The 24,741-nt window shown below is 36.7% G+C and overlaps 1 protein-coding gene across 1 annotated transcript in view; it reads left to right on the forward strand.

Moving 5' to 3' along the window:
- The first annotated feature begins 3,028 nt into the window (after nucleotides 1–3,028).
- Nucleotides 3,029–24,741, forward strand: part of ARHGAP20 (Rho GTPase activating protein 20) — a 781,419-nt gene continuing 759,706 nt past the window's right edge. Inside the window, exon 1 of the mRNA XM_044072727.1 lies at nucleotides 3,029–3,376. Coding sequence (XP_043928662.1) covers nucleotides 3,278–3,376 — 99 coding nt within the window. The 5' untranslated portion in view covers nucleotides 3,029–3,277. The remainder of the gene's footprint in view (nucleotides 3,377–24,741) is intronic.

Genomic DNA, 24,741 nt, shown 5'->3' on the forward strand with positions numbered 1-24,741 from the left:
TGGGATTCTCCTCTTTTCTGCAAAACTTTCTTCCTTTTGTTGTAAAGTTTGTTTATGGCAGGGACCACCAGACTGGCCTCGGCTTTTTCGATGAGAGCATTTTGGTTCTATTTGGGATGATTCATGCATGAGTGGATGTGCTCGTACAGTGCCTTAGTGTAGGATTCAGCAGTTGAACTTTCAGTTCCCGTCTGCATGGGTGTCATGAAGTTTGTCACTTCTGACTTGCATAAGTTGGCTTTGGAGAAGTTTTTATGGTGGTTTCTTTACTGGGGGTGGGGGTGGGATGTGGATGTTAAGGGTGATTAGCTTATGATCAGACCTGACTAACGAGGGGTGACCATAGGTATGGAGCATTGATTTGCCATGTTGGTAATGACCAGTATTAGGGTGTTTGGTTCTATCTTAATATTTTCCAGTATGTTTAAAAGCCTTGAACCAGGTCTCAGTTTACTGCACAGATATCGATGTTCTCCATTTTTACTTCTGCATTGAGTAGCATTACCTTCAGATTTTTTGTGCTTGTACCTACCTGTTACGGTGGTGGTTTTGTTTGAAATTTGCCTAAAAAGGCACTATAGGGGTGGCAAGAGCCTTAGCCAGTAACCTGAATCCCAGGGGCGACAGGTGCAGACCATCTCTGCAAAAGCATCGTGGTCTGAATGACACATAAAGCTTAGCCAATTGTTGAATCAGTCATTTTATCCTTATATTGTGGTATCATTCTGGGCGAAGGCAGGATGCTACTCAGGGCTAGGGGGGTCATCCTGCCTGGCCACATGATCCCAGAGCTCTTCCATGTGTCTTTTTCATGTAGTCCAGGTCGTCTCAAGTCATTCACTCCAACATGGACAATGACAGAGTCATATTTGTACTTGTATGTGGTGGATCCTGGCACCTGACAGGCAGCTGACTGTAATTTTCTCCTTATTTAACCTGGTGAGAAGGACATCAGTGTGCCGGACTATAGAGTCACCTATGACTAAAGTGTTAGGTACATTGTCTTGCCTTAAGGGCTGTTGCTGGGTGGCACACTGGTGTTGTGAACTATGCATTGGTTGTGATTGGTGTTTGTTTGCGTTTCAGCTTCAGAGGTCTTTGTTGCTTGGGCAGGTTACAGTTAAGGGCCTCTGCATATGTGGATTTAGTGTTGTTAGATGTGGGTGTTGGTGGTGCGGGTTTAGAAGGGCTATGTGTTGCTTGAGGTGTAGTGTGGGTGTTAACCTTCTCCTCTTAACTGTTTAGCACAATCTTGGGTGGAGAGAGCTTTGCTTCCATTTTGGCTATGTAAGTGCATCTCACAGGTTGTAGTGTTGGGGGGTAGCTGGAGAGGGTTGGCTGTGTACATCTGGCAATTCCTGCATTGCCCCAGTGCCCAGAGATTCACCAGGTGGACAGGAGAAATCACCGAAGCTGACCCTTGGACATGCCTGGTTTGGGGCTTTTTTTGTTTAGTGCCTACTATTAATTCCTCCTTATTAACAAGGAGAGTTCAGTGTTTGTATGAGTTTAAGGCTTCCTAGTGCTTTCCAGCAGGTATTAGAGAAAGTGCTAGTCACAGGGATGCTTAAAGGTAAGATTGAAAAGAATGCACTCTGCAGTGTGCACTAGAGAAAGAAGTTAGAAGTAGGGTAACTTGAGTTTTACCTATTTAAAAGTTGAGGTTTAGTGGAGAGTTACTATTTTTAAAACATCAAGATGGATTGAAAGGGGTGGTCACTTTTGTAATTTGGTACTATGAAATACTGTAGGATGGCCAATAAATTTAAATAATTGAAGGGGTGGGATTTCAAAAATGATGATTTTGTGATTACTCACATAAGCCAGTGAAAGTAGAGAGAAATGAGATATATGGTCAGATTAACATAAGAGGCGGGCAACTAGAAAGACTGACTCAGAACAGAGAGAGCTGTGGTCTCTTTTGAAGTTTTAATATGCTGTTAAAACAGAATGCAATAAACTCATTCACAACACTGCTGGAAATTCCATGTACTTCCACTATGTGTCAAAATTATGGAACATTATTCCAACTCATAATAGATAGAATGGGTAATCCGCTTCAACACCTTGCTCAAACAGTAGCTAAGCCTATCTTGTCTCTTCTCATACAGCATATTCGGGAGTCTTTCCCCCAATGTTTCCATTACATGAACTCAAACCTCCTTTCTATCCAATGCTCTTTCTACCTCCACCTATATTACCATTATATGCATCCCGATACTTTTTTACAACCCATCATCTAGCTGTTACAAGTTCTTCATCCAGTAAACCACTTCCCACTTCTTTTCCTCTGACTTCTCTGTTCATCCTCTGGTCTCTCTCCCTAACTTATCTTCCTCACATCCTTAATATTACCATTAACACCAATATTTTTTTCAATTTAACAGTTTTCAAATTTGTTGCTACTTCACGATACAGAATTGCATAACTGTTGTAATTATGTATACTTGTATAGGAAGTTATCACTGAACCTATTTTAAATTCTGCTGTAATTGTTTTTATTAAATATCTATTCATGTAATCTTGTGAATCTTTTCTCTCAAGACCTCAGCCCTTCCCTGTCCGATTTTCCAGGCCAAAAAAGGTAATAAATAAATAAATAATGTTTAGTTGACGTAACAAATACATGCCTCTGTTATTTTTCCTCCAATGTGTGTTGCGCAGGTATTGGGAAAGTCTGACCTTGTTTATTTCTATCCTAAATCTATTTCAAAGACAATCACTTGAACAGTGCAGTTCTTTTTCCTTTTTTTCTTTTTTTTATACAAATTCACGTACAATGCAGTTTTTTACACTGGCGGCTACAGTTCATAATTCTCAGGAATAACGACATTTTTTTTTAATTCTGGGGTAAACTGTGCATTGGTAAAAAGGAAAGGTGCATCACTGCTAATCGAGATCATCCTCTACAAGTCTGAAAACCGGTAACGCTCGCTATTAGGACCCAGAGGAATCCTAGAAGTGAGTGGAGGAGGTGATGCTCATCATGTGCATTACAAGGAATGATGACGCTTTCAGTCTCAAACTCCATCTGAGGTTATATAGCAGAAAGAGGCAGCCAGAGTAAGTCAAATGTAAATGCAAAGCGGCTCCCCTCAGGTACGAGTACATGCTGATGTCTCAGCCCATTAGGTACGCAGCTTCTTCATGCATTAAACTGGCTCGCATCATGCATAAGTTGTGGATGATGTTTTGAAAAGTTTGAGGGATAGATATCTATTTAATCCATTGGTGTATCTCGAAATATGTGAATTATTTATCTGCACAGGCGATCTTGATGGAAGCTATGTCGCCTCAGCAAGATAATTTGGGACAGAGTCGTTCTTCTTCTTTGCACGGGGAGTCCAACATTCCTGGATTATCGGAAAGCAAAAAGGTAGCAGATACTAAGAATGAGTGTATTTCTTAATTACTTTACATGTTTTACAACTCTGAATAATGAGCAGGAGTGACCTGTGGAAGGCTGTGATTTGGACCCATTAGACCGTCAGTAGTACAGTAATGGAAATGACTTGATAGTTTATAAATGATAATATCAGGTTACTGCCTTCCCAGCCCGTGAATTAAGTAGACAAGAGCTCGTTCCAGCACAATGCATAAACACGGCACTGTCTGCAGATGAGCTCCTCTTGTTATTATTTATTGTGTAAAGGCAAGGTGCACTACTCCGGTCTGTTATTATCAGTATATGCATATTACAGCCAAAGTAATTTTATAGGGTGGTGTTACACGTTTCAGACCCCCCCCCCCCCAATCAATTATGAAATGAAAATAAAAAATGACTGCATGCAGTCAGATCCCGTGATGGGACAGTCTAATTGCGTACTACACCCAGTAGTGTGTACACATCCCAGCATGCTATCCAAGATGAACAATGACATCGATTATTAGGTAGACGAAGGGAATTCATAGTCTTGAGTGATCCACCCCCTGTCTTTGCTTTAAATACAATTAAGAACTGCTTTGATCTGTGGTGGGTGGGTGAGTGCGCATCTCTACTAACAAGACCTTACCGTTTGCTGCATCATTGTAATAGCAGTACACCAGGATGTCCACTCCTAAGGCTGGTATAGGCTAGGTTTATATAATAAAAAGTGACGGACAGGCACAAAAACTCAGAGGAAGAGCACAATAGATGTCTTTATGCTGCATGCAGAAATACTGGGAGGGCTGCAACTCTATCACAAACCAATTGTTTTAAATTATACCACCCTATGCCAAAGTCATCTTGCCGTTTAATATTGAGGTTTAGTAGTGTGCACCGTGTGAGGTAATGGGAGTGTAAGATGTCACTTAACTGAATGCAAGCAACATTACCTGGTGGTAAATACTGTGCCCTGTGCCACCTCTCAGTCGTTTTACATAAAAATACGTGGCAACTGAGTAAATGTGGGACACGCATTATCCTATAGAAACAATGTTTAATGTGTATTCTTTTAGAATAACTGGCATTGCTTAATAATAATGAAATTATGTTTTAAATGCCATTGATTATTGCCTGATTCATGTAGTAAAAGAGCTGAAATGAGTGCCGTAAGTACCTCGCCATGTATGACAGTTATGAGGAACATGTGTGACGCCCCTTTGACCTCCAAGTTTGACAGAATGATTCATACTAAAAGATTCTGCTCTATGGACAGGGACACATAACGTGGGTAATAAAACATTTTTATTTTACAGAATGAATGCACTTTGTGCCGGATTTGATATTATGTTGTATCATTCGGTAAGGATTATTTCCCGCTCAGTTTGTTCTTCCTTATTTGAATTTTTGCAGCAGAGAGGACATATGTTCTCTAATTGGGGAAGTGAAGTTGGCAACAACATAGCTGTGCGAAGTTAGCTAGGCATGGATGGTCTGAAGAACTGCCTGGCAGAATTGCATTGCGTCATTCTTAACCGAGGAAAGGACTTTGCCGATCCCGTGTGTGTGTGTGTGTGTGTGTGTGTGTGTGTGTGTGTGTGTGTGTGTGTGTGTGTGTGTGTGTGTGTGTGTGTGTGTGTGTACAAACGAAAATAGTCCTTCCACAGCTTCTACAAAATGACTAAACTGGATCAGTACATATGGTGTACATCTTGACATATAAGTTGGCTACGTATGTAAATATCAGTTGTGAGTTCGTTTTTTGTGGGCAGGGTTATCCTTTCTGGCTGTCGGAATAATGAAAACTGAAGTCTTCATGTGTGTAAAAACGTATTTTTTTTTATTGTGACTAGATATTAAAAATACACTTCCGTGGTCTACTATTCAACCAATGTAAGGAAAATGAACTGTTCTTAAATATGTTATCATTTTGAAGTTAGGACATTAACAAACTGTGTAAGGCTGTTCCTTTCATTCTGTAAAAGATAACAGTTTAAGAGGCTTTTCTATTCACCAGAAGCCTTGCTAACTTTCTTTACCAGGATACATGGAATAGTGTGTGGCAATCAAACAAAGCCTGATGAATGAAGTATTGCACTGTTTATATTGCATATAGACTACTGGGCAGCATATATTATGAAGGCATGCTCTACCACTCCACTAAATTATTTGGAATGTTTGAATATGCATTACAGAAATACAATCAACCAGATAGCACGTATAAGTTTATATACATACATATATATATAGACAAAAACACTTTTTATCTTACCCTAGCTGAAACCCACCTTCTTTCTACACTAATGTATGCAGCCCCAATCCTCACTTATGTCAGGAAACCTGATCTAGACAAATTGACTCCTGCTATAACAAAATTGCCAAGTTTGCTACAAATTCCCCTTTCAGAACCCATCACTGCATACCTCTTAGGAAACTCCAGTGGCTTGAACTTCCACAGTTACTACTCTATCACCAGGTTGTCATTGCCTACAACAACCTAAAACAACCTGACAAGACTCCTGCAATAAAGCAACTATTGACCAACTGCAGTCCGAATCGCCCACTCCAATAAATCACTCCTCACTACTACCTCAGCTAACAACACAGCTGGCAAAGCCCTATTCTCACACATTATAGCTAAAACTTGGAATAATCTCCCCACATCCGTGACTGCTGCAACAAATACCACTCAATTCAAAAACACCCTTAAGGCCCATCTCATAAGCTTCTGGCTCTGTCCATGTGTCAGACAGTCCTAAACTATGCTATCTCTGCACTATCTCTACCTCTCTTGTTATGCCAAGTAAGCATGGTTCTTCCAAATATGATCCCCTGACAAAGTAGAGTTATACTTGATGTAATCTCTGTCTGTTTCTTACTACAAACAGAATGTACATATGTAAATATTTGCTAACTTGAATAGTCTATATTGCCTTCCATCTCTCACTAGACACTACTAGTAGAAGAAATGCAAATGTATAATATTAGGATGGACGTAATGTGCCATTTTTTGATATAACTATTGCTGTATGTGCTATTTGCATTGTTTGTACTGCTTCTCCGTCTCTTACAAGATACTGCTAGCAGAACAATGCAAATTTGAATAGCCTGTATTGTCTTCCATCTTTCTCTAAATAGTAACTACTAGTAGAACAATGCTTTTCTACACTTTGTATAATATTAGTATTGCTGTAATGTGCCATTTTGGATGTAAGTACTGTTGCAATTTGCTATTTTTTGATGTAAGTGGAGCTTTTCTCCCCGGGCCTCTGCTGAAAATCGACTTCGTCCAGTCGGACCTTCCCGGCTGACAAAAATAAAATAAATAAATAAAATAAATAAGTTAAGAGGTATGCCAAAAGGTGCAAGAGGATGTGTAATACCAATGATAAAAAAAATAAGTGACACAATTATTTCTGAGTCTGTTATTGCACTAGAGCAATACATTACAGAAACAGCTCAGGCAGCAAAGACAAGTAATAATACCCCAGAGGGTGGGCAGTACTGGGCAACACTGCACCAACAAGATATTATATTACATAATACTTCACTCTCAAAGTCATATTTGCTACACACTGCTCAAACTGTAATTGTTTGATAAGCGTTATTTTAATATTTTCCTTTATATTAGGCATATGACATCAGTGTCATCAAATTTGTCTCAATCTGCTGTAACTCACAGTAAACAGCATGCTGTTATAAGCTTGCTCACCGTGAAAGCTGCAGCTTAATTTGCTGTGAAGCAAGGAATGCTGGGGTCAGTAAAAACAACTATTAATATCAAAAACTGTCAAAGCTGTTCTTTCTTTATTTGTCATTCACTAGATTACCTTGCGGATGACAGTGCCCATTATATTAGAGGATTAAGACTGCAGCATGGTGTTATCACAGAATTATCAGCAGTGGATCCAAGGAGAGGCACGGGGTTATTCATCTACTCCCTTTTACAGTGACATCCTTCTGCCCGGGAAACAGAGGTTCCTCTAACACACATACAAATGATTTATCAGGCTAGGTGCACCACTTGTTTTGTAAATTTCTGGTCCAGCCACTGGTAAGAGACTTGTCAGTATTCAGCAGTGATTTTAAGATGCATGACGTTAATGTGGTTTACATCTAACAACAACAACAGCAATGATCCATGTCTGTGTTAAATGGAATGTTGTGCCACAAATTCAGTACTATGTGTAGAGTCAGCAGCAGGGAACACATTTCAGGTGTTCTGTCCATAGTAATCAAGAGTGGTTATTGTAGCATAACATGCTATATTTGCATTGCAAGATGGCTGTGTCAAGGAGTATAGTTATTTAAATACAGAAGTATTGAGTCCTGAATATTTTACTTTTACAGCCAACCATTTAGTGGATAAGAAAATTGCGGCACTGTGAATAACTGCAATTAGCACTTTGATTTAGAGATATAAATAGGTGCACGTGTTTTGTTGCTTCTACTCGCTGAATGCTAAGGCATAGTAAAAGAATGCCGATTGCCAGTCAGGTTACTAGATTATTTAAGACGATGTTTTATGTTTACTATGTCTGCTTGCTAAAGAGCAAAATATATCATTGTGGATGCATGCTTTCATTTCTGTTATATATTATGAAAATTTATTTTTGCTATACGGAGTATTTTTGAGAACTAAAATGAATGATTCCTTGTCATTTATGAGAGCTGAAAGGTCTGCATGAACTAGTTCTATAGAAATTGTCCTTATTGGCTACTCATGCTCTGATGCTATGAAAATAAAGATGCTAAACATTCATGGCTAAGAAACTGATCTGTACATCCAGTCATAAATATTTTCTTATACTCATATACACACACAAACACGCACACATGAACACGAATACTTGTCTATATGTACATGTTGTGTGTGTGTGTGTGTGTGTGTGTGTGTGTGTGTGTGTGTGTGTGTGTGTGGGTATGGGTGTGTGAGTGTGTGTAAATATATACATATATATGTATACAGACTTGATCTTAAATATCAAAGGCCAGCTCATCAATATCTCATTTTGTCAGGGCTGTCCCCTACAAATCTCAAACAGAAATGGACATTCAGATTTTTTTTTTTTTGGATCTCAGACCAAGTTTTGGTTTCTCAGTATGGGGGCCACATTATACACTTAAAGACACATGTTATTTATATGTATGTATATATATATATATATATATATATGTATGTATATGTGTGTGTGTGTATGCGTGTGTGCGTGTGCATGTATGTATGTGTGTAATATATATATATATATATATATATATATATATATATATATATATATATATATGTGTGTGTGTGTGTGTGTTTGTGCATAGACATACACACACATATATATTATATATATGTGTGTGCGTATGTCTATGAACATACAGACACACACACACACACACACACACACACACACACACACACACACACACACACACACACACACACACCAATCAGATGGCTAGTTTCTTGTTTATCAAATGTGTTGTGAACATGGAGAAAAGCTAGCGCAGGCCACTTGGACCTCATATTCAGTCACAGATTCCCTACTCCCTCACAGACTTCAAAATCCAGCAAACTAACACCATCCTGAAATTTAGCATGAGAAACTATAATACCCATAAGTACTTCAAAAACAAGAAGAAATAATCCAGTAAATCAATTTAATTAATAAATTAAAAGAAAATAAAAGAGGAGTCAGAATTGCAACACAAATGAAACACTCTTTAGAGTAAAGAGAGCACTACATTCTCAAATTTAACTACATTACATGATCAGGAAGAGTAAAATATATCAAAAAAAGTAAAATAAAAAATGACCTCCTGATGGAAGTGAAAGCATTAATACCACAAATAGGAAATGAAGAAGTGTAGAAATAGATAGGCAGTAAATGACATCATGCAAAAACATTCCCCACAGCAACAGAAAAAGCAGCGCTGCACTGTGACTCAAATCACACACACATACACACAATAGTAAAAAGACTCTGCCAGCCATTGACCAAAGAGGTAAACTTAAAGATACAGTGCACAAAAGTAAAATTACTGTATAAAAGCAAACGTATATTTAAATAGATAAAAACATAAACTTGTCATATAAATCCAATTAAATAAAGTCAGCATCACTTAAATAATAGCAGGGGGTGCATTAATGCTTCCATATGTATGTCTTTCCATTCTTGGAGTTGCTATCAGAATTATTAATATTTTTTAAGATTGTTTTACCTGGAAAACCATATACAAGTATGAGAAGCACTTTGCTAGTGAAGGTCTTCAGGCTCATGCCTCACAACATTGCTAGGGTGTCTGAATATCTGTACCATGAGCACTCTCATGTTCCTTATTGCATACATGTGAGTGTGTGTGTGTGTGTGTGTGTGTGTGTGTGTGTGTGTGTGTGTGTGTGTGTGTGTGTGTATGGTATCTGTATATATAGATATGTATGTTATAAATGTATGTATGTATGAGCGGACAGGTGATCCGCTGTGGCGACCCCTAACCGGGAAAAGCCGAAAGTAGAAGTAGAAGAAGTATCTATACATGTATATGTTGGCAGTAAGTCACAAGAAACATGTTACAGATATTACCAAGGGACATGGGTGCTGTGAGACATGAGCTCAAATGATGAGTATATTAGACGTTATCTCAGTAATATACTGCAAAGAATCCACTAATAATTAATATATATGTATAGAGAAATTAAGAGTTTATTAATAACTTATAAAGGTTTCATGGATAACCCAAAATGATGTCCTATATCCACATTTAATACACTATTTAGTAATCTATATTATTTTAAGAGAATACAATAAAAAATAAACCTACACCAAAGTTTTTCTTGATATCCTTGATCATATATTTCTTTCATATGTATTTTCCTTATACTTCATTATTATATCTGTTTAACAGCAGTTAATGCACTTGTGAATCAATAGTTTGAATTTTGGTTTCTACATATGCTGATTTGTTAATTCAAATCATGTGGTTCACTTCATTTTGTATTTAAAATGAACAATCTTGCTGTTTCCTCTATGCATTGACAAACATTTTGGGGGTAATACATGGTTTGGTTTTGGTGGTGGTCATACTTAGTAAAGACACTATAAAAGTATTTAGTTTTTGCTCAGTTCTCATTCTTCAGATATTATTTAGGATACTGACAGCATCAGTTGTGAGAATTATTTTCACTTTGGTGTTACCATTAATTCATTGTTGCAACCTTGGAGATGATTATATTTGTTAGGCGTGCATGCAATGTTGGTTTCCCTCTGCATAAAACTGGATGTTATTTTGCATTCTGTACTATCTTCTTTTAAGGGAACAGTACTTTTGAGAGTCCCAGTTAGAAATGAGAAGGCCAAGTACTCAACGATTTGCATTTGGCCCAGATGTGCCTGCCTCTGTTAAGATCACTACAGCCAAGGTTTGTTTTTCACTGAAGGCGCATAGATTTCAGAGTTGAATACATTAAGTTTCAGGGCAAAGTCCTCTGCAAGGGAGGTGTCAGAACTACCCTGAATTGACAAGGTCCAGTTTTGAAACTGCTTTGGTTCCATTTCTTTTGATCCGTATGGTTTTTGCCAAAAATATTTTAAATTTCCTGCCACAGAACCCTTTCTTGAAATTGTTTTTGATAGTTGTGTGTTCATGTTCTGACAATCTTGTTACTAAACTATATTTTATTACAGAAAAACAAACAAGAAAAAAATGTCTTTTTTGACAAAACCAGGATGCTGTAGCTGTAGAAGTTAGCAAATATTTTTGTCAGCCTTTCTTTCTGTATGCAGTGACCTAGTTTCCTTTGACAAAAAGTTAAGTATCTGCTACCACTGTAGCTTTATCCAAGTAACTCTAAGGTAGCAGACATACTTCTGAAGAAATGTTAAACTAGAATATTCCATCTGTTGACTATTGGTATCCAGAACCGTCCAGTTTACAGCGTGGTATGTAGCAGTATCAGTAACCTTGGTCTTTTTAATTACAGTTTTGAATACTTCTGCTATGGAAGTCTACTTAGGATGTATGTCGTTTTTTATTTTTTAATACTGGGAAGATGCTGATAACAAAGGACCAATTTCAGCTTTGGCTTGGAAATAAAGAAATGATAACAAAAACTGATTTTTATACAAATACATTTTGAAAAAAAGAGCACTAATCAGTATTTATTAGCATTAACACAGTATATAACAGCTGTTATCTATATATATTATGTGCACACTATTGCAGTCTGTACACAGTAAAGAGTGTTAAACGTAAGCATTCTGTAAGATACCAACTTATACAAAAAAGACAGGAGTGAAGACAGGAGATATAAAGGAAAGGTGAATGAGCTAAGGTGGAAGATCTTTTGCCAAATTTAGACTGACCAGAGATGGATCTAGACTGACCAGAGATGGATCAAAGTTAAATTGCCAGTTACTGACCCACTGTTCTGCTTAGCACCTTACTTATGGTACTTGCAAAACTGATACATCAAGGGTTATCAGATGATCCTAACAATACTCTATCCTAGGAGATTTAATTTCAGGAAAGACTTGTAGTGAACTCTTCCCTTCTGAGTTAAGTGCACATTTTTTTTTCAGCTGAGATAAAGATTTTTATGTGGACCCCACTGTTTATAGATTTTCAAAAGCATTCAGTGATCTTAATTAATAAAATAATATATAATTCGGTTTACCCGTTCGATTCTCGGCTTGGCTTGGGAGTGCCTTCTGTGTGGAGTCTGCATGTCCTCCCCACGGTTGGGTAGCATACGAAAGACATGCGTGCATACATGGGAGTGCCTTCGTTGAAGATTGGGCATCGAGCTGGCACCTTGGCGTTTTGTAAAAATCTACTGCTAATCGTTAGCGGACCGGAGTTCCACTGTGGCGACCCCTTACCGGGAAAAAGCCGAAAGACAGACAACATAATTCGGTCTACATTGGTTCTGTAACTTTCTCAGCCAAAAATCACTCCCAGTGGAACAGGAATTACATGCCTTCCTGTTACAAATTCAGCATGCTGGAGTACCACATGGTTTAGTCTTAAATATACTTGTATTTCCTAGTTTTGGCAAGAGGCCATAGGAAAGCTTTGAAACCCATGATTCTATTTATTATACAGATCACAGCAGCCATCTTTGCTCCTCATGACAATGTGGACAAAGTCTGAAAGGGTTTAGAAGAAGCCTTACTGTTCGTCATTACATTGATTGATGTACCTGGAGATTGTCTGAGCTCATCAGGAAGTAGAGCCATTAATCTCTATTTTAACTAGATTTGAGCTACTCATTTTCATAGGCCAGAATTAATACACCTGCATTGAATCACAACGTATACAAGATGTATGAATTTCAGAGTGACTAAATGATGCTGGAAGTCTTGCATTTCTTATAAACTTTCACTAGAACTCACTGTTCAGGTGTATTAAATCTGTGTCTTATCCCCCTGTATGCATCTTGCAATACAGGTAAACAGTCTAGCATGTGAAGCTGCTTAAACTGCTACATACTGCTGACATCAAAACCTGATACTTACCTTCAGATCTGTGTGAAACAGTATGATTTCATAATACTTTTTGTTACGGTCTTGCTCTCTCAGCTAGCAACAAAGTAGCTCCATATGAACCAGCGATATTTTAAGTACTTTTGTAAGAATTAGCATTTACATAGAGGAACCTTGCTTTATATATGTTTTGTTATACCATTTCAGCTTATTTGTTATACTGTTTATGTATTAATTGAGTCTGAGAGAATATCTACTTTATATAAATGTCTGCCTATATGATAATTGCCAAATGTATTAATAGGTGTATACAGATAAAGAGATCAAGCTTCACTCCTTAGGTCATCATGAATTTTGAATTTAATTTCTCACATATTTATATTCTTTTATCTCCTACATAACTGCCCAGTTGTCATATTTTATATTCCAGCTTTCACCCAGACTGTTTCTGAGTGGCATATGAAAAAGGGCTTTCAGTGGAAGAACTAATTTAAAAAAAATGACATTGCATGCTGGTCCTTCTAACTTTTAGAGAGATTTGTTTAATTATTATCTGGTCATTTTATACTCTGGAGAAGATTGCCTAAGCAGATGAGGCATACATATGTATTAACTAAATTATGTGCATTTGACTTGCTACCATAGTTGTTAACCTGTCTAGACAGTTCTTAGAGATATTCACTTGTATACTTTAAGGTCTTATGGGTGATCTGCCAAGGCCTAGATGCGTGAATGTTTCTGTCTGTGTACATAAGGAGTTTACATATCTAAGAAAGGAAGGTCTGTATTCCTTTATGTTTGTTACATTTTTGTGTGTGCATGTGTCTTGAATACACATATTTGTCATTTGGCCAACACTGACACATAGATTATATTTATTTTTTTAACCAATAATCCTTTTTTTTTTTGCAGACTCTGTGCTTTGTATAAAAAAGGTTCCCAAGTGACCCATTTAACTGATGTTTGTGATCTACAAAGTTACTACCATGTAATAATAAAATATTTGGCCTTTTTCTTAGCACTATGCATAAACATAAACATTGAGAACAATCAATTAAAGAGAGAGAATTGCACAGAAGTGCACCTACTGTTTTCCTGATACCATAAATGTTTAATTTTGTTGGTGTCATGCATTTATATGTTTTTGATTTAGTCATTCAAGGGATTATTTGCATTTATAATTATCACATCATGGTTATATTCCTCTTGTGAAGTTAGTAAATAAGCTGTTTGCAATACAGAAGCATTTATAATAGTATTAGAAATGGTGTCATTGGAAATTCTCCCCCCCCCATCTCTAACAGACAAAGGCAGACAGTAATGCCCAAACTATCCCCCCCACATGATCTCTTGAAACTTCACATACATACATACACCCTCCTAATAAGTGCCCACGATATATACATACAACCTATGAATGTAAACCCCTTTGATGTAAGATGGGTTGCCAACTGGCTCACAGACTAGACACACACTATCAAAGTGGGTGACTCCACATCAACCATCAGACCTGTTACTAGTGAGGTGCTACAGAGGTCGGTGCTGGAGCCCCTACTGTTTAGTATATACTTCTCAAAAGCTCAGGTCAAAACTAAGGGGTTGTGGCTGATCACAAGGTACACAACCCAAATGGTGTAGTGGTACATTGCTCTGACTATGGTGTACGGGGCCCTGGGTTTGAGACTTGGCAAGCCTGATTATTTTCGAGTCCAATGCCCCATTTGGCATGTACCTCACTAGACATTTGCAACAACTGGAGAGGCCACAAAAGTACCTCACAAAGAGGATCCTAGGCCTTAAACACTTCTCCTATATGGACAGACTCAAAAAATTCCAACTATTCTCTGTCTCATATCCCCTACCTAGAAGTGATCTCTACTTGACTTACAAAGCCATGTCTGACCCAGCTCTGTTACAAATGCTACATCTAAAGAAATCCAAATCTCTCTGCACCACATGCTCCAGAGACCTCAGCCTCATTGCTGCAATCAACAGAATGTGCTGGAGGGACAGGTTCACAACTCACCTATGGAATAGACTTTCCATACATGTCAAACAGAGCACCTCACTGGCCTTCTTCAAGAGAAATCTTGATGAGTGGATGGGAAATAGAAAATTCAGTCCGGGGATGAATCCAGTGGCTCTTCTTGACAAAGGCACTGGGAACTAAGGATGGGAGGCATGATGCCAGGGTAATCCTGTGAGGTAGGTATATAAAGGCTCCAGGGCCATTTAGCCTAGTACACACCTATGAACCTATGAACCTATACATGGGGACACAACTAAGTTGGATTGCTGGTGTTCACTAGCTTAGTATATAACTGTGAACTTGTCTTTGAAATGATTGCAGTGTACTGTAGTTATTTAGAGTCATATAGTTATTTTATTCACTACAGGTAACAGTTTTTCATATGGATCTTAGGAAGGTGGCTAAGATTGTTATCCATACACTATACATTTGTATATCAGGGTTTGGTGTAATGGTTAAGGTTTTTACCTTATAAATGCAAAGTACATGGTTTGATTTAGACCTTCTGTTATTGGCAATACTTAAAATAGTCCTTCCGTTGTTCTGGTATTTACCTATAAGAGATTTAACTATTTTAATCATAATTCTAGGTAATGAAATGGGCAAATAATGTTCACTATTTTCTCAGTGGGGAAAAAATAATATGCCTCTTACATATTAATATCCAGGTGGTTTTCTGTAGCACTAATTTAGTACAGGCATTTAAGACCTGACTGATAACTTGGGTTGTACTAATGCTACCACTGTGCTGTTCTGTCCCTCTTCAGTTTAAGCAACAATTTATACTACTTTGTTAATGAAAGTGGATTCAGACATTTGCTTATCATGCACTTTGCTCCTCTGTATAACTTCCACTGCCTCCATATGACCATCAGTTCAGCACTGATCCTACTACTCCCTGCTAAGTCCTGTACTTTGTATCTTACTAAGATTAGCCAGAGACAGACTGATGAGAAATGGAAATCCCTAGTATGTGCACACCAGTAGTATGGATAGTCAGGAAGGATGCAAGCAGCCAAACTCCAGCATATCTTTGAAAGGTGTTTAACCTTAACCGACAGAAACATGTGCACCAATGAATGCATTCACCTCCCTTCTAATGCACACCAATACTGATATGCAGCTACTCATTTATATCCCTGGTTTTGGCCAGAGGTCCCCTTTGTGCAGGTACAGGAAATGAGTTACTTATAGGAAGTCTATCTTCAGGTGGTCTGTTCGTATGCAGCAGGCCCTTCAGCATACAAGCCCATGCTGGGAAACAGCCTAGTTGATGGTCTGGTACTAATTATATTCTGATTCCATTGTATTTTCATCTTCTTTTTCAGCAGTGCATTTTGAGATGAAGAGCTAACTCAGACTTCATTGTATATCCATGATGGATTTGTGCCTAGTTTTGGCAAATGTGGCAATTCTTCATCTAATCACCTAAGATAAGCTGTGCTGCAGTATGTAAGAGGAAAACCATGTAATCACGCAAGTCACAGTATTAAATGCATTCCTTTAATGATTAATATGACAGACAGTGCAGTGGTTTAGCGGTTTGCCTCACAACAAGAGGTTCTCCGGTTCAATTTTTGGCTGGGATGTCTTCTGTATGGAGTCTGCATGTCTTCCCTGCATTCACGTAGGCTTCTTCCAGCTGTTCCAGTTTCCTCCTATGTTACAAAGACATGCATTTGGAGCATTTTTCACCAGGCCTCCGCTGAAAATTGGCTCGTTCCAAGTCGGACTTTCTTGGTAAACAAATGATAATAAATAAATAATATCTATAGGTGTGGCACATGGATGTCTACTGTTCTCACTTTTTATTATTTAAATCTCTCATGATTTGTTTGACATAAAATTTATTTTGTAAATAAACATAGTGATCAGCCATTATACTTCCTCTCAACTCATTGTCAGAAACCTGTTACAAAATTAATTTAAAACAGAAGAAAACTGTCTTCAAATAAAATGATTGATAATCAGTTTAAATAAAACTAAAACAATGCTGTTTGCCACCTCTAAATAACTACTGATATTTATTCACATTTACAAACGATTGAGCGCTTTCTTCCCTTCATTAAAGGATTTCATCAGAATCTACATTCATTCCCCATTTCCCCATTAAATACTTTATTCAATTAGTGATGTCACTCATTAAAAAATTGATAGGATGTATTTAAAGTCGCCTTTAAGTGACGTTACAATAAACAAGAGCAGAAGCACAAGGACTAAAGGAATTAATGGCATGGGTGAGGCGAACGCCTATGAGAATGGAAACGACAGTGTTCTGCACCTAGAAAACATGCCAGTAAGTGCTGACAAGTCATTTGAAACCGTGAGAATGGGGGCGAGACTGAAAGAAAGAAGTTTAAAGAATAGACATACTGAAAATGGAAGTAATGGTAGTATAAACAGTGTGAATGAAGAGCGGAATATGGGATGTAGGACAGAACACAGAAATCCAACCCAGAGACATGTGAGTAATAGTCTAAACCATATGGTCCAAAAACAAAACACAGGACATTGCAAAGGTTTTGACTATTTGTTATCAAAGCAATATGTATTTTCAGATAATGTACTGTTAGACAAAACTAATAAGAACACAAATGACAAACAGAATATGTACGATGGTACAGTGAAGGACATGATTTTTATGTTTGAATCGAAAATGTTTCTTATTAAGAAATTGCAGGTCGAAAACGGATATTTATCTGAATGTATGTTGAAAAAGATAATACCTAAGGGTCTTAGAGTTTATAAATTTCCTTTTGGGTTGGATTATGATGAGAATTTGATAGCAGAATTTACAGAAATGTTTGATATGTATGGTATGGAGTTAATTGGGAAAATAATACAAAACAATGACAAGAAGTTAGGTAAGCTGATAGGAGAACAGAAATTTTAGATGGGAGAATTAAAAATGACCTTCTATTTTCAGAATATGAAGGTATGTACTATAGGAAATTAGATAACATAGATTTTAAATGTAATAAAATATTTGAAACAAAATGTAAAAAAATGAAGAGAGATTTGGATGAATATAGGGAGAATAGGGCATATGTGATAAAGAAGGATAAAACAGTGAAAAACAATAGATACATTATGGACAAGAATTTTAATGGACAAAGAAAAACACAAAGATCAGAAATTAAAGGAAAGCATTACAGTAATGAACAGTGTAATAAAGATATATATGAATATCAACCTTTTCAGTACAATCAAGAATGGGATGTAGGGCTGGAAGAAGAAAGAGGGCAATGGACAACAGGATGGAACAGAAGGAACAAGAACAAGAAATAGAGAAGGTGGAAAAAATAGTGGAAAATGGAGTAGTTAATACTTTGAAAGGATATCATATTTACAACTATGCAGGGGCAGATTTAACAACAGAACATTTTGAATTGCGTATGAAAGGTTTAAAATTTGTCCCTGCAAAGCACTTTGACTACGCTGACACTATTATAGAGTTAAAAATGTTTTTGAGGAAGTTGAATTTGGCCTATATGTTTCATGATACAGCTAAATCTGAAAGGAGAAATAATAATATGGAATTTAGAAACAAAAGTGTATACAATCCACCTTTAGACCCTACTTTAAATGTCCTAGAAAAGGCTATTATGGAAGATATTTACAAACTGAAAAGTAAGGAGCAGCATACTGTTAAAAATAAAAATCTTAGTTACAAAGAAAATGAAGTCTTGCAAATGTTAAAAAATGACAGAACTATAAGAGTTATGCGACCCGACAAAGGGGGTGGGATGGTTTTCTATGACACACTGGAATATTCCCAAAAAATCTTTGAAATGCTCAATGACCTAGAAACATATCAACCTGCTTCACTTAATGAGATAAATATTAGTTATAAAAGAATAGACTATTATTTGGAAGATTATCTTTTAGAGGAAAGAATTACAGGAGAGACATATAAATATCAAAAATTTCAAATCCAAAAGTAGCCACCATTTTTGGGATACCAAAGACCCACAAAGATTTGGAAAATTTAAGTTTCAGACAAATAGTAGATGGACGTGGGTCAAAAACATATCCCTTTGGAGCTACTATAGACAAATGGTTGAAACAACAGGTCGTGAACAATGAACACATAATAAAAGATTCTTGGGACTTTTTGGGAAGAATTAAAGATGAGCTGTGGGACAATGATGTAATTTTCTTAACCACTGACGTAGTGGAATTATTTACATCCATTCCCAAACACAAAGGCTTAGAAATCTTTAAGGACTGTCTACACAAGAATACCACATTAGAGAAAGACAAAAAAGATCTAGTAGTGGAATTCATGGAAATAGTCTTAGATTACAACTACATTATGTTTGATGGAGAATATTACAGGCAACATAGAGGTGTTGCTATGGGGCTTCTTGTGCCCCTATATTTGCCAATCTGGTGCTTTTACAGTGGGAGCAAATAAATGTATTTAGAAGTGAGTTTTTCCAACATATGAGACTATATGTTAGGTTTTTGGATGACATATTTATTTTATGGAAAGGCCCTGAAAATAGCATTAAAGATTTGGTTCAACATCTCAATGAAAGCACAGGATTCTTAAAGTTTACGTACGTGCATACAGAGATCAAAGTGGCCAAAAGTTTAACAGAAATTATTCAAGTAACTTGGAGGCAGGGGTTGAGTCAGACATGGGGGGTTTCGACAATGAGGGTGATACTCTTGAAGGAGAATTAAACTGCCAAAGTTCGAATCAAATGTATCTTACTGACAACAATGAAACTCAGAATCAAGTGCCACAAAACAACTGGACCTCGAATCGGATGCAGGGGACCAATCAACAACAATTACAATTGACTGGGGTAAAACTATATGAAATTTTACAAAATAGTGCGGGTGACTTTTCTGTATATAACATTTGCTAAAGGACTGACATTTGTTCCCTTTAAGAAATGTGATATTGCTGAACTGTTGGTTGATTTTAAGCTGTTTTTGCGTAAATTGAACCTGAATGTACTATTTGGAAAGCACTTGAAAAATGAAAACAGCTTAAGAATAGCAAGCACATTCAACCCACCTCAGAATAACACCTTGAACATGTTTGAGTTTTTATGTGAAAATGAATTCAGAGATGTCTTGAAACACTCTAATAAAGGCCACTGTAATTTGTCCCCGGAGGAAAAATCTCTTTTAGACTTATTGATAAAGGAGGAGGCTTAGTGGTTTTTTATAAGGAAGACTACTCTAACACCATGTTAAAACTGTTAGAAAGTAACACTTATGCTCCTATTAGCAGGAATGAATTGAATCAAGCACACAGTAGAATAAAAATGTTCATCAGTGACTTGTTCACAGATGGGCTTAGAACAACACACATACCTCACATTGTTAGCCCCAAGAATCCCAAAAATATTTGGGATTCCTAAATTGCATAAAAACATTCTGAATCCACCTTTTAGGGCTTTAGTTGATGCAAGGCAGTCTATATCATATCCATGTGCCAAACTGGTGGATAATTTTCTTAAGAAATATGTCATATTAGAAGACCAAATTTTAAAAGACTCGTGGGCTTTCTTACAGCAGTTACAAACTATAGAATTTGATGTAACCACTAACTTTCTGACAGTGGACATAATAAACCTGTACTCCTGTATCCCTCAAGATTTGGGGTGGACTTTATTAGATCTAAGGGGGCAAATGTTGATGAATGTTTATTGATGGAGCAACTTTTGGACATTATTTTAAAAAACAATTTTGTGTCATTTGAAGATAGGTTATTTGTGCAAAAAGTTGGAGTGGCTATGGGGTCACCAGTGGGGTCTAGTTTTGCAAACTTGGTTTTGGCCCACTGGGAAAATAACTTGATCTTTAACAGCCAGTGGTTTAAACAAATATGTTTATATAGAAGATTTCTTGACGACATCTTCATTTGGAAGAAGCAGAACAATTTGTGGAATTTCTTAATTCAACACACAATTTCCAAGAGAATATTATTAACTTTTGAAACACAAAACATCATATACAGCAAAAATCTTCAGGAAAGTAACTTATTCAAATAACTTTCTTCATTTTACCAGTATGCACCCCCTTCACCAGAAAAAAGCAGTGGTCAAAGGCCAATTGGTTGGATGACCACATTGCAAAGTTTGAAGATGAGTGTAATTTGCTCTATCAGATGTTTTTAAAGAGAGCATACCCTAAGTCATTCTTGGACAACATTTTCCAAGAAGTGAAGGAAAAAAGGAAAAAAGGTGTTTATGTCCCCCTCTTGGACAATGGGAAAGACAGGTTGGATAGTAGGGTGAACACCAACCTTGAAACATTTAGTGAGGGTACACATGTGAATATAAACATTAGCTTGGAACAGGAGCTTACAGTAAAAGATGACATTAATAATGATTTCACAATAGTTCACATACTGTCCAGAGGCTATGACTATAGGTAAAATAGTGGACAAAATGTATCTACAATCTTAAATTTTGATCCAGTAATAACATACAGAAGGGGTACAAATATGAAAAGGCTTCTTGAAACAAAACCTACTAACATAAAGGAAAAAGGGGAACAAAGAGGTGTGGCTTGTAAATACTGTAAGGAAATTGAAACATCAAGCACATTTACTATTAGGTCAGTTAGATATAATGTGAGGCAATGTCCGTCTTTTATAGAGTTTATGAGCATTTATATGCAATTGCAAAAAGAGAATGCCTTGGCCAGGCATTGTGCTAATACTTTTATGGCCATTGATGGGATTGCCAAACACAGTGAAGCCAATAGATTTGTTAATGAGAATTATTTAAAATTAGAACTGGAAAAAAAGGAATTAGCATGGCAACTGCGTCTTGCGGCTTGCAGAGACCCAGGCATCAATGACGCCTACTCAATTGCCTGTATTTTAAAGTTAAAAAACCTCTTGAGGTAGCTAAAAACATTACCCTAACAACACATTAAATTTTGATAAATTAATAATAAGTATTGGTAACATATGGTTTTCCCTTGAGACATTTTATTAGGGGGGTATTGGTAATTTTGCAGTTTTAAAACCTTGACTATTAGTACAAAAATATCTTTTTGAATTAGTTTTAATGATTCTTAACTATTCACAACTTTTATAAAACAAGTTATAAGAATCTGGATGGTCTGATTTTATTATGTATATATCTATGATACTTAGCAATACACTAGCGTTTTTATTTAATGTATTACAAGTGGATTTTTAATTATTGATGATGAATTAGGGTTTATACTTGTGTATTTTCATAAACAAGCGTTAAATTAATGTATTCATAATAAGTTATGATAGTTGGTTAAATGAGATGTATTGACAGGCTTTTCAAAGGAGAGTCTACTTTAAATGAAATTATGTGTTCAACTACAATTGCTTGCATTTATTCAATTAGTTAAGAGGTTGCTGTCTGAGGAAGTTCTACTATTTGGTGGGACGCTAAGTGTTGCTGTTTTCACCTTGCTTTAATTTTTGTATTGAATAAAAAAACGTTTGTGAAGTTACACAACTGGATTCTTTCTTCTAAGGCTGGCATTACCATCGTTTCGTTGGTTTCTAGTTTGGGCTTCATTTTTGGTTCTTACGTACGTGTATGATAAAAAAGGAATAAACTATTTGGACACATACATAGAAAAGGATACTAATTGTTTTAAATCCAAGATATACAGGAAACCATCCTTCAGCAACTCTTACTTGCAATACTTTAGTGACCATCCGGTCAGACAGAAGAACAGTATAGTCAAAGGACAATTAATTAGGGTAGCAAGAATGACTTCGAAACAGGAAGATCTATAAGAGTAATTAAGGAAAGTAGCTTTTATGTTTCAAGAAAGGGGGTACCCAATTAAAGTGGTAAATGAATATGTTGAGTACATTAGGAATGAATGGGGAAAGAAATACAAGCCACTACTAGGGAACAACAATGCTTTATATGAAGGAAAAGGTACAAAAGATACAGTAAGTAAAAAATATGAAAGAGCTATGATTGTTCCATATGGTGGTAATGCAAAAGAGTTAGAGAAAATTATTAACAAAAACTGGGCCATTCTGGGAAATAACCCTAAACTTTGGAATATAGGAGGAAGTAAACCTAACTTTGTATATAAAGTAGGCCCAAATTTAAAAAATAATTTTGAAATGCCCACAAAGATGAATAACAGACATGGCATTACAAAGTGTGGGAACTGCTCACAGTGTAAATATATATGTACAGAGGAAAAGATAAAAATTAATAATTACTTAAAAAATGTAGTGAAACCTGAGAAAGGAAATTGTCAAACTACTGGAGTCATTTATTTGGCTATGTGTAAATCCTGTCCCAGTTTTTATGTAAGTAAAACTGAGAGAAAACTGAGGGACAGGATATATGAACACACGGGTCTATCTGAGTTCATCGACACTTTAAAATACCGACAATGGATTAACCGACACGAGAATGTCGAAAGTCACGTCACCGACGCCAGAAGATCGACGAGGCAGAAGACCGACGGAGGAAGACACCGACGCTGAGAAGCTGTGATGGGGTAAGGGCTGGTGTTTAGTAGGGGTAGGGGTGGGATAAGTGAGTTAGGGTTAGTGAGAGCGGTAAGTGTGCAATGTTGGTGTTTTGTAGTAGGGGGATAAGTGAGTTAGGTTAGGTGAGTGAGTAAGGTAAGTGTGCAATGTTGGTGTTTTGTAGTAGGGGTGGGATAAGTGAGTTAGGGTTAGGCTGGTTGGGTGAGTGTGCGATAGTGACGGACCTTAGGGTTTGGGTCAGGGTTGTGGTTAGTTGTGTATGTATGGGTTAGTGTTTGCAGGATTTTGGTGTGCTTGTGTTGTGTGTGTGTGAGTGTTGGATAGGGGATGTGTTTTGTTTGTTGGTATGTTGTGTCGGGTGTATGCGATGTCGTGTTTGTGAACTGTCGATCTTCTGGCGTCGGTTAAATGAGTTTCGTTGTTTAAAATGTCGATGAACTCAGATAGATCCGAACACACATACCAGATAAGCACTAAAAATATTAACAATGCCCTATACAGACATATTGGTAATTCTCAAGATTGTAAAGAGTTCAATTTTATTATTTTAGAGAAAGTATTAAGAAATCCGAGGGGTGGGGACTACATAACATATATAGAAGAAAGGGAAACAAAATGGTAAATTAAATTACAAGCAAGTCTAACCCCAGGCTTAAATGAAATTATTTCTATAAAGCCTGTATTAAATAAAAAAGTGGACTTTATGAAATGAAATGACATGGTTTTACATAATTAAATGAAAATGAGAATTGTATTTTTTACATTTAACATGTTTTTTAACAAAAAGATTTTAAAGATGGTTTTAATATGTACTTGCACTTTAAATACATCCTATCAATTTTTTAATGAGTGACATCACTAATTGAATAAAGTATTTAACGGGGAAATTGGGAATGAATGTAGATTCTGATGAAATCCCTTAATGAAGGGAAGAAAGCGCTCAATCGTTTGTAAATGTGAATAAAAACTTTGAAGAAGTGATTTCCAGCCGTGGCAGTGTTTGTTTTCAGGATTACTAGTGGACTTTACACTGTTTGGCTCAATTTTGTGTAACTACTGATATTTGACAAGTCGGAGTTCTAATGGCACATAAACTGAAACGGTTCTTTAAACACCTCTACATTTGATTGGCTTAGTGCTTAAACTTCAGTGACCATACCAGATTGCTTTTATGAAGAATAAATGTTTTAGTGAACAATAAAACATATGGCATTAAGTAAATTATTAAATAAATATGCCATTTTATTTTTCTTGCATCCTGCCAATGCACATCATTATGTCTCAATAAAATGCGTAAGCAAGTTATTTGTCAAAGTTAGGGCTGGACTGGCCGTGAGTTTATGACCATTGCCCCATGTTTGTTGAGTCACCCTCCTTTGACAAGTGCATGTGACTAAAGATTTTC

The sequence above is a fragment of the Protopterus annectens genome, chromosome 5.part0 (assembly GCF_019279795.1).
Source record: "Protopterus annectens isolate FY-2018-M chromosome 5.part0, PAN1.0, whole genome shotgun sequence".
NCBI lineage: Eukaryota > Metazoa > Chordata > Ceratodontiformes > Protopteridae > Protopterus > Protopterus annectens.